Source organism: Cibotium barometz, chromosome 1, assembly GCF_041138505.1.
Source record: "Cibotium barometz isolate CiBa-2024 chromosome 1, ASM4113850v1, whole genome shotgun sequence".
Classification (NCBI taxonomy): domain Eukaryota; kingdom Viridiplantae; phylum Streptophyta; class Polypodiopsida; order Cyatheales; family Cibotiaceae; genus Cibotium; species Cibotium barometz.
This window is the reverse complement of record NC_141046.1, coordinates 35,602,780-35,613,317: the sequence shown is the minus strand read 5'-3', so window position 1 is coordinate 35,613,317 and position 10,538 is coordinate 35,602,780. Positions and strand designations below refer to the sequence as shown.

The 10,538-nt window shown below is 39.8% G+C and overlaps 1 protein-coding gene across 1 annotated transcript; it reads left to right on the top strand.

The window, feature by feature from the left end:
* Positions 1–2,548: 2,548 nt before the first annotated feature.
* LOC147641928 (organic cation/carnitine transporter 4-like) lies at positions 2,549–4,853 on the top strand. The gene is made up of 2 exons (XM_086801285.1): positions 2,549–3,167; positions 3,387–4,853. Exons 1-2 carry the CDS (start codon positions 2,636–2,638, stop codon positions 4,631–4,633), a joined length of 1,779 nt encoding a protein of 592 aa, XP_086657411.1. The 5' UTR covers positions 2,549–2,635; the 3' UTR covers positions 4,634–4,853.
* Positions 4,854–10,538: the final 5,685 nt, after the last annotated feature.

Genomic DNA, 10,538 nt, shown 5'->3' with positions numbered 1-10,538 from the left:
GATAGTGCACTAAGTACTGTTTTGCCTACCTTTTCTCTTCTACTTTCAATAGTTTGGGTTGGGGTTGAAAAGCTTTGCCTAATTTACGACCAAAACTTGTGTTTTAGATAATGATAATGGATTGATTTAGATTGTTGAGCATTGGACACTTAATTGTGTAACTTACTAGTTTTAATATCTACAGAATAAGGGTCATGGATTCGGATGTAGGACTATCATAAGTTATGGAAATTGATAAATGTTAGATAAAAGAATCCAACATCACTAAAACTTAATGGTTCTTCATGGTATTGTGGTACACTCTTATGAGAAGACACCATTTCCCTATCTCTAAAAGAATCCAACATCACTAAACCTTAATGGTTCTTCATGGTATTGTGGTACACTCTTATGAGAAGACACCATTTCCCTATCTCTAAAAAATTGTAACATTACTAATAGGCTCCACTTAAAACATCATAAGTGATGGAAATTTAATGAGCACTTGACAAACGTATCCAAAATCACTAACTCTTTATAGTATTTTTTTACATTCTTATGAGCAAGACACTATTGCCCTATCTTTAAGAAATTGTAAGTTTTCTAATTATCCTTTCAAAGAATCTTAGTTTATGGGTATATTTGTAACCCACCATGAGCATATTTGAGGTGTTGAGATTTCAATTCTAAGTGATGTAATGTTGTAGGTGTAAGAAGAGTTTGTTTTCCATTAAGGAAACATATTCCTAGTGTAGGACCTTTTAAATTACTAAAACCTTTTGAAAATGCTTTAGTAAAGTGTGAGGTAAGCAAATAACCATACTTCTATTATATGGAGGACTTGTTTGAGAATTGATTTTGGTTTTCCTTGAGCTATGTGCTTGGTGTATCTAAGAGAATACATTATCTTAACAATATTGTTATAAAAAATAATTTTAGCTTTGTCAAAGTGATAGATGTACAACTGGGTGGAGAGAAAAGGAGAAAAGTGAACTTTATAGAGTCATGTGTGCCTTCACAAAGCAAGTTCAAGCTTGGACGTACATTGTGAGTGCCTTTCACTATTTTGTTATTTTGTATGTAGAGGAAAAATGCTTATTTTTTTAAATGGAAAGTGAAAAGAAAATATGTGCTATAGAAGAGTGGTAGACATTTTAAAGTTGACATGAGGAAAAGAACCAAATCATTATAGACTATGAAGAAGAAAGATATTAGAGTGATCATGTCAGTAATATTTTGGGCTATAAAAGCTTAAAAAGAGATTTTCTTATGATGGCATTATTTAAACCTTAATCTTGACTCTCTCTCTCTCTCTCTCTCTCTCTCTCTCTCTCTCTCTCTCTCTCTCTCTCTCTCTATCACACACACACACACACACACACACACACATGCACGTGTATGCACACAGTCATGACACATCCATCTTGTGGCTATAGATTGTGAATAAATCGCTATCTCACATAAATCGCTATCTCGCTATATATCAAATGAATTTAATATAATGCTATAGCACCAATGATGTGAAGTCAATTTGAGAATTAAAAGGTCTCTCTCTCTCTCCATCAATTAAAAAATAAATTGCCCAAAACTAGCATTAATGTGCAATATTATAGTTATAAGTTTTTATGGGTTGGTGAATACATCCTATTCTTGAGACCAAGCTGATGGGTGTTTTGAATGTTTTTGGATATTTTAAACATAAAAAACTTCAAAAATATTTCTCAGCCTGTCATAGATTACATGTAAATGGTGAAATACTTGCAAGTCTCACCCCTTTCTTCCCGTCAAATTTGACGAGCAAGGGTGTATGCCAAAAGGCAACCCTGCTTAGGACCATCGTTAAAATAGCCTATAGTGGGCATAAAAAACTAGGAAGCTATTGTTACGAAACCTTATCTGATCGTCGTAGGTTGAAGAGGAGATTATAAATTTGAAAAAGCATTTTCATCATACTTTGTAAACTATAACATAACAAAACTTGAAAACTTGGAGGACTAATTAAGTGGGAAGGGTTTTGCTCAAACATAGCTTCTCTTCTCTATATTATTTTAAGAAAGAGTTTCACAAAGCTACCATGTGGCACAAATCTGGAAGTTTAGGAAGAGGAGAAGGAGGTTCGAAGAGGTTGGAATAAAATTTGAATTTGGGAAGGGTTTTGCTCAAGCATGACTTCTCTATATTATCTTAAGATACAAAGTTGCCGTGTGGCACGAATTTAGAAGTTCAAGAAAAGGAGAAAGAGGTTAGATGAGGTTAGAAAAGGAGAAAGAGGTTAGAGGAGGTTAGGTAGAATTTGAATTTGGAGATGTTGCAAAGCACGGGTGAGCTACGTTAAGTAGGAAAGGTTTTAAAAGTCCATGGCTTTTACGTTAGTAAAACAGCGAACGTATACTTTTGGGAATGCAGCCACTTAAAAGAACCTTTAGGATATTTTTGTGAAGGGATCTCTTTTATGTGCGTTAGTTATGAAAAGCGATTTTAGGAAGCTTAGGTTAGGCCACCCTTCAAAGTGAAAGACTCACGAGTGCACTAGCATATATGTAGCGCCGAAAACTCCACTCATGATTTTTATTATCATGCACTATCGTCCTCGTTTTCTATATAGGGCATGCATTTAGCTTGATATGAAGGTTTCTTTAGAGCCAGCCAGCCAGCCATGGAGGTATGCCTGAGCTCGGGTGCAGCAGCAGGTAGTACTGTGCATGAGCAAGCTCATCATGGAGGGCGGGAGCGCCTCGAGGAGGAGGCCGCCGGCCTCCCTGTCGGCGCTGTGCTCGAGCGTCTCTCCATCGACGATCTCCTCAAGAACTGGGTGGGAGAGTTCGGGAGAGCCCAAATCCTTCACTTCACCCTCACTAGCTTGGCCTGGGCTCTCGAAGCCCTGCATACCCTTGTCACCATCTTTGCCGACACAGCTCCTCGCTGGCGTTGTAGGCCGAATCTTATCACCCTTAACCATCCTGCAGCCATTGCTAATCTCACTCTTAATCATAACATTACCCATCATGATATCGCTGCATCGCCTCCATTAATATGCACACCCGCATCGTCGATTTGCTCCATGCATCCAAGCCTTTGGGAGTGGGTGAGTAAGAGTGAATCCACAGTTTCTCAATGGGACCTCGTCTGTGAGAGCAGCTACAAGCAAGGCTTGGTGCAATCAGCTTTCTTTATTGGCTGCCTCTTGGGTAAATTAAAGCTCTGTAATTCATGCTGTGCTGGGCATGGATCGATTTTCTCCCAAAAATAACTCAAGATTACTTTGTGATGCGCAAAGTTTCCATAATTGGGCAATTTGCTAATTCTAATCATTCCACGTAATTATGGACTGGGCTGCCAACTGTTGCCGGTGGCCTGCTGCATGCTTGCATGGCCAGGGATTGATGTCTTGTGTGGTCATTTTGCAGGTGCAGGTCTGTTTGGGCATCTCTCGGACTCTCGCCTCGGCAGGAAAGGGGCCTTAGCACTCGCATGCTTTTTCAATGCAGTGTGCGGAATGCTCACTGCAGCCTCTCCGAGTTATCCCATTTACACCCTTCTCAGGGCTGCCACAGGCATATGCTCTGGAGGCCTTGGCCTTACCTCTTTTGTGCTTGGTACAGAGTCCATAGGACCAACAAGAAGGAGCTCAGCAGCCATGTCGGCCTTATATTTCTACCCATTGGGTATGCTGTTGCTCTCTGGCTTGGCCACCATGGCCACAACCTGGAGGTCCCTCTATGTGATCACTTCAGCCCCATCAGTTTTCTACTGCCTGTTCATATTACCTTTTCTGGCTGAATCGCCCAGATGGTATCTTGTGCAAGGGAGGACTCATGAAGCTCTGCAAGCGTTGAAGTCCATAGCCAAGAAGAATGGCACAATCGTGCCTGCTGGGATATCGTTATCCATGGAGCAAGAGGAGGAGGATGGATTAGAGTTAAGAGAGCTTAACTCTGCAACTAATGCAAAAGAGGTGATTAAGGGCGCACGTGGAACTCTTGTGGACGTGTTTAGGAGTAGCGATACAAGGATTAGGATAATAATCCTGGTGGTGGTGTGGTTTGCTACCGCGCTGGGATATTTTTCGCTGAATCTTAATGTGGGGAACCTTGGCACTAACTTGTATACGAGCGTAGTGCTGAATGCGTTGGCGGAGGTCCCGGGCTACGCTGCCACAGCTTTCCTCTTAAACAAAACGGGCCGCCGCATAACGCTCATCTCCGCCATGCTTTTGAGCGGATTAAGCTGCTTGGTGGGCGCCGTCGTTTCATATGAGCTCACGCCCCACTCCACCACCTATACGAGCAACAACGCTCATCATGCAACAAAGGCTTTGAAAGCGAGAAGCTCAGTGCAGCTTGTGTGTGGCCTCCTTGGCCTCTTCGCCATAGCTGGCACCTACAACCTTCTCTTCCTCTACACGGCAGAGCTTTTCCCCACCGTCGTGCGCAATGCTGCACTCGGACTAGCCAACCAGGCTGCCGCCGTCGGTTCCATCATCGCCCCCATCGTCGTCCTCTCCGCCCATGTGAACATCGCCCTCCCCTTCTTCATCATCGGAGCTGTATCGCTCGTGGGTGGCCTTATGGCCATGAAGCTTCCTGAGACCCTCAACCGCCCATTCCACGAGACCTTCGAAGGCATGCGGAGAGCAAAAGATCAAGTTTACTAGTCTAGTGCCTTTATTGGCATCTGTTTTAGGCGAATTCTATGAAAATTGAAATAGCATAGTCTCTATAGCTCACACCCCATTTTCTTGTGCACACCACTCACAAGTGCTAGAGGCTCTTTACCTCACATCCCATTTTCATCTGAAACCCACTCATATATAGTGCTAGTTTTCAAAAATGTATGTATAGACTTTTAATAAATCTTCTTTATTTGGTCGCTTAGAGAGAGAGAGAGAGAGAGAGAGAGAGAGAGAGAGAGAGAGAGAGATATTGTAGCTTTTGAAATCTTATCCATTATAAAACTATCAAAGGCCAATAAGTGGAGAACTATTAGTAACTACTCTAGCTCATTGGTAAGTGGAGAACCACTGATCAACAAGTTACAAATAAATCAAGTTAGGATTTTCACATTATACATGTTTGATTAACATACAATATTATGGAGATATAACTCATTAAGTTTTTGATGACACTATCCTTATAACTGAAAGTGTGAAGAGAAAGGAACGTTCAATAGGCTATTATGATGGCGTGCCCTAATACTAAAACATGTAATTTTGTTTGAAGTAGATTCGCATGTTTTGTGTGAAGACTCCAAAAGATACTCCAAAGATGGATTCACATGGTTTTGGTTGAAGACTCCAAAGATAGAGCTTCTTGGAAGCTATGTAAGATCCTTGCATCATTGACCAAAAGAAAAGTTTTCAACATCAAATAGTTCTAAAGATTGGAGGCACCATGCTATTAGCAAAAGACCCATGTTACAAGTGAGTGTGTGTGTGTGTGTGTGTGTGTGTGTGTGTGTGTGTGTGTATATAGAGAGAGAGAGAGAGAGAGTTTTGAATTGAGGCATGGCATGCATATTCAACACCTTTCACATCACTATATTTATATTTATATTTTGACTAGAGAATATTGTAAACAAAAATAAACTACATGTATATTTTTTATATGCATTTTATATATAAATTTACTTTTTTACAAAATGTATATGTATTTACTTATATATATATGCATTTTATATATGTATTTAAATAAATTACATGTATATATTTTTATATGCATTTTATATATGTATTTACTTTTTTACAAAGTGTATACACAACATGATAAAAAACACATTTAACTGCAATACTGGCAAGACCACATTTTCAAATTGCATGCTCTTATCAAATTGTTTTACTCAAGTAAAACCCACTTTTCAATGCTTTCAAATCCTATTTAAAAAAGTAGAGTAAATGAAAAAGACCAACTCTTGCTTACATGTGCCTAATTGGATACAAAACATGGGACTGGGGGGAATTAGTAAGACTAAAGGCCATTATGAACCATGTGTTAGTAGAAAAGAATGTAAAGGGCAAGGCCCGAAAGGTTATGATAGATATAAGGTCAAACTCACCACTTAAATATCAACTATCAGCTTCTTGACCAAGGCTATGTACGTATAAAGTGTCTTGGCACATCCATGTAACATGGCCTAAATAATGTTTTTATAGATCGATCTTTGCAAAATCAATAATAAAAATCATTAATATAAAAGTACAATACTGGAATGGTGTAACATGCCCATCTTCAATAATAATATATGTCCATTTTATGGGTGGTTGCAAGATGAGGTTATCTAGTCATGTAGTGGTTGCCCTTGGCTTTAGCTGGAAAACAGGCATTTTTTTAAGAAGAATAGCCAATCTCTCATAGTTAGCCAAGGAGTTTCACTTCAAGGTCTTCTAATGAAACATCATATGCAAAGTTGGGCACCTAAAACTATAATTTGATCGAATATCCAATAATTACAAATCCCTTTTCTTTGGAAACCAAGTTTGTATACAGGCCCTGTCATAGGTTTAGACAGGTACAGTGAATGTGAGTAAATTGCCTATAACTTTTACATTATTACTCATATGATGTTCCCACTTTGCATATCACAAATACAAATAACATAGAGCTTAACTTGATTTATCGAGTAATTTTTGATGTGTTCTACTATTTTCTATATTATTTAAAAGGTATTAGAATTGTTAAAAAAACATACTATTTTATCCTCCCACCACATCTACCATTTAAAATGCTCAAATTGTATGGATCTAGTGATGATTAGATTGGAAAAGATTAGTATAATGTGGATATAAGTGTGGGTATAAGGTAAAATTCCAAATCTAACGGTTGGATTTTTGTAGATTTACTTTGAAAAATTTATTATGACTGTCAAAGGCCCATTAAATCAATTTTAATTTAATTCTAGAAAATTAAATATTGAATCTTTCAATCTAAAAACTCAAGGGATCAATACTCTTGTTGCTATGAATTTATTAAAAAAATTTGGCTTAATTTGAGTATGGGAAGGTCCATTTTCAATCCTCCCAAGTGAAAATTCCCATATTGTGTCCACTCTCCCCTTTTCAAGTCTAAAACCAATCCTAGTTAGGTTTGGAAATCTAGGCTTGGTAAACTTCACAGCTTAGGTTTCATTCCATGTGTGAGGCTTGGGTAGGCACAAATCTTATATATGCATGCCACTTTATATCCACATGAGCTTCGAGAGGATCCACATAAGCAGCTTGCCACCTCCACCCTCCATGTCAACATGGTCAACCTAGTTGACTTCCCACCTCATCATCCTAGTCATCATTAATGCCACATCATCTTGCCACCTTTGCATGCTACCTCGCACTTGGTGACATGGCATGCCACATCATGGAATTGCCACATCAACCATAATAGTGCCACATGTCAAGAGATTGCCACGTGTCATGCACGCATGTGACACGTGGGTGGCACCTCCTTCCCACCTCCCCTCTTTTTTCAAAAACATATTTTTGAAAAAGTTAATTTAGTAATTTAGAGAAATAGAATATAGAATTTTAAATAATAAAATATATATAACTTATTAAATAATAGAATTTAAAATCATAAATTTTAAAGGATTATATTTTGGGATTAGATCAATAATATTATTATTAAAGTTCATATTATTAATTTAAAAAAATAATTTTTTAATTTAATATTTCTTGAAAAATTTTTATGTAGAATAAACCTTTGAATAAAATTTGGAAAAAAAATATTTTATAAAAAAAAGCAGTTATATAATTATAAAGTAAAAGATATATTTAAAGATATATTTATATATCTAGTAATGATAAATATTTAGACTTGTTAATAAATATTATTAATAATATTAATTTTTAAGTGGATAATAGTTTATCTTTAATTATCTTTATGTTTATCTTAATTATCCAATCAATCTTAGATAGGAAATCCAATGAGATTTGAAGTGGATAACCTATTTTTCTTATATAATCACACATCTCTAGTACTATCCCACACTTATCTCTAGTACTATCCCATCATTGAGCCTTTATAATATTTTCTCTCTTAGCTTCCTTGAGAATGGGTTCTCAAAGTCGTAAGAGTCGGAAACGTGATAGGACTAGACTTCCCCCCGTCCACCAAGTTCAAGAGGAGGAGAGGAGAAGGGTAGCTCGTGAGAGAAAGAGAGAGTGGAGAGCACGTCAACGAGCAACACCTTCCGTTGGCGATGATCCAAGCCTTGCTCCTCCTCTTCCACTTCCTCTCCCTTCGCCCTCTTCCCCCCCACTACCCCTTAGTTTAGATAATCCACATGAACCCGCCCTTCCTGAGTCCCCTTCTCTTCTACAAGAACCCACCCCCCCTCCTTTGGGCGCCCTTCATGTAGATAGGAAAGAACTATCAAAGCCAGGGGCACATCGTCGTGCCCATGCAATCTTCCATTCCTATTTCAAAGACCTCACGCCTTCATCACACAGGCATGTGTGCTTGATGCTTTGATTGATCTGCCCAACATGGCCAACTGCAGGGCGCTTTCCGACATCGGAGGTCGAAGAGAGAGGAGAGCTGGCATGGCGGTGCTACAAAGTGTTCGTCATTCCTATATAGTTAACAAGAAGAGAAACTCTGCGGACGCTTTGGCTGCTCGACGGGCTATTGTGGCAGCCATAAGTAGCTCCCAAATGAAGGGTAAGGTTAGTGCCACATCTCGCATCCTTTCCATAGCACCACACGCACTTAGAGTTGGGTCTATTAGACGACAAAGTTTAGATGCCAATGAGGTTGGTGCTTTGTGGGCGAGTAGTGGTCGTGTAGCTAGGCATGATCGCCTACTAGATGAAACCACTAGAACCTTGATAGAAAGTTTTTGGGAGGAGAATTGTCGTGCCTCGCCAGTTTTCAAGAAAGCTTTGCGTAAGAGAGTGACAAGAGGAGTGTTCATTGAGCACAGTGCTTGCTTTCTTGAAATGACCCAAACTGAGTTGTATTCTCAGTTTGTGGCTTCGTATCCAGAGCTTAAAATTGAGCAAAGGTCATTTGAGGGGTGTAAGCCTTGGTTTGTGAGGTACTCACGTCAGCGTGACACATGTTGTTGTTGCTACCATGTTGAGTTCAAACTTTTTTATGATGTGTTCCGTTCTCTTAGTGGGCATAGAGAGTTGCCTCGTAGTCCTCGTGATTTCATCCACTCTCTTTTGTGTGCACTCACGGAGGATGCCCAGTTCCATAGGATGCCTTGTGTGGAGAGCAATTTCACATCATGTGGTTCACTTGCACATCTACAGATGGTAGATCTTGATGCAAGTGACCAAGAGATAGTGGCATGGCAACGTTATGAGTATGTGACACACCAGCTCTAGAGTGGTGGACAGTCCAGGAAGTTGCAGCTCGTGGACAAACATACACCACGTTGTCACTTCACAGCCACATTTAGGGAGCAGATCTACCCCTATATATGGCACAGTCATTGTGCCAAGTGGCAGGATCGTCAGTTCCGAGCATGCTTGGCAGAGTTTCCTATTGGTGTGGTCGTCTCTGTGATTGATTTTGCAGAGAACTACACATTCACACCTTTTCAGGAGATACAATCTGAGTATTACTTCTCAGAGCAGGTAATGGTTATATTTCGTAATATTTGTTTTGTGTTTGAGCTACATTACTTATTTGATTTTTTGTGTCCTAAATGTATGTATTGCTTACCTCACCAGGTTGCTATTATGGTCCACATTAGCTATCAACATGTAGAGGCTCATGTAGATGGGATAGCGAGTACCCCCAAGACCCATGTCATTATTCGAGAGTATCATTTCTATATCAGTGATGATCGTTCACATGATGCACATTTTGTGCAACACTGTTTTCGTCTCCATGACAATTTTTTAGGAGATTGTGGGATCAGACGTGTCCAGTGATGGGTTTGGTCGGATGGTTGTGGTACACAGTTCAAGTCATCACGACAATTCTATTGGCTCTACAGGTATTACTTATGGTTTTCTTACATTTACAATTAAACTAAATTCACTAGAACATCTTAAAGAAAACAATAACTAAGACTATCTTTTATGGATTTATAGGTGGCATGTGCAGTCTAGTATCCGAGTGATTTGGTCATTCTTTGAGACTGGTCACGAGAAGGGAGAGCATGATGGTGCGGGCACGTGTGTGAAACGTGCCTTGAGGCGTCATCAGCTGTGGGGGCAGGATGCTCAGCGGTTCAGAGATGCGGGCCACGTAGTCGAGTGGTGCTCCCAACATTTGTGTGGGAGTACAGCATCATCGTACCCCAAACGTGATGCTCGGATTGTCAGGAGATTTTTTTGGCATGTGGATGGTGGCATGATTGACCGTAGAGCCTCCCATGATTGTGACACAGTACGTGGCACCTTGGGCTTACATTCCATCAGGAGCACGTGCATGGCGGCCCCCACGATTTACACATGACGGTTTGCATGCTTCTGTGGAGCATGTATGGATGGCGATTGGTCACATTGTGCCTCGAGAGGATGTGCAGATGCATGGATACAGACATTCCTCTCCCCCGAGCATCCTTCACATCCAGTGTTGTCTGATGAGCACACAGGTCCTGTGTTCATGGTTAGT

Coding starts and splice junctions, on each gene's coding strand:
- LOC147641928 (XM_086801285.1), top strand. CDS start 2,636: ATGGAGGTATGCCTGAGCTCGGGTGCAGCAGCAGGTAGTACTGTGCAT. Junction 3,168..3,386: donor CTTTATTGGCTGCCTCTTGG/GTAAATTAAAGC, acceptor GTCATTTTGCAG/GTGCAGGTCTGTTTGGGCAT.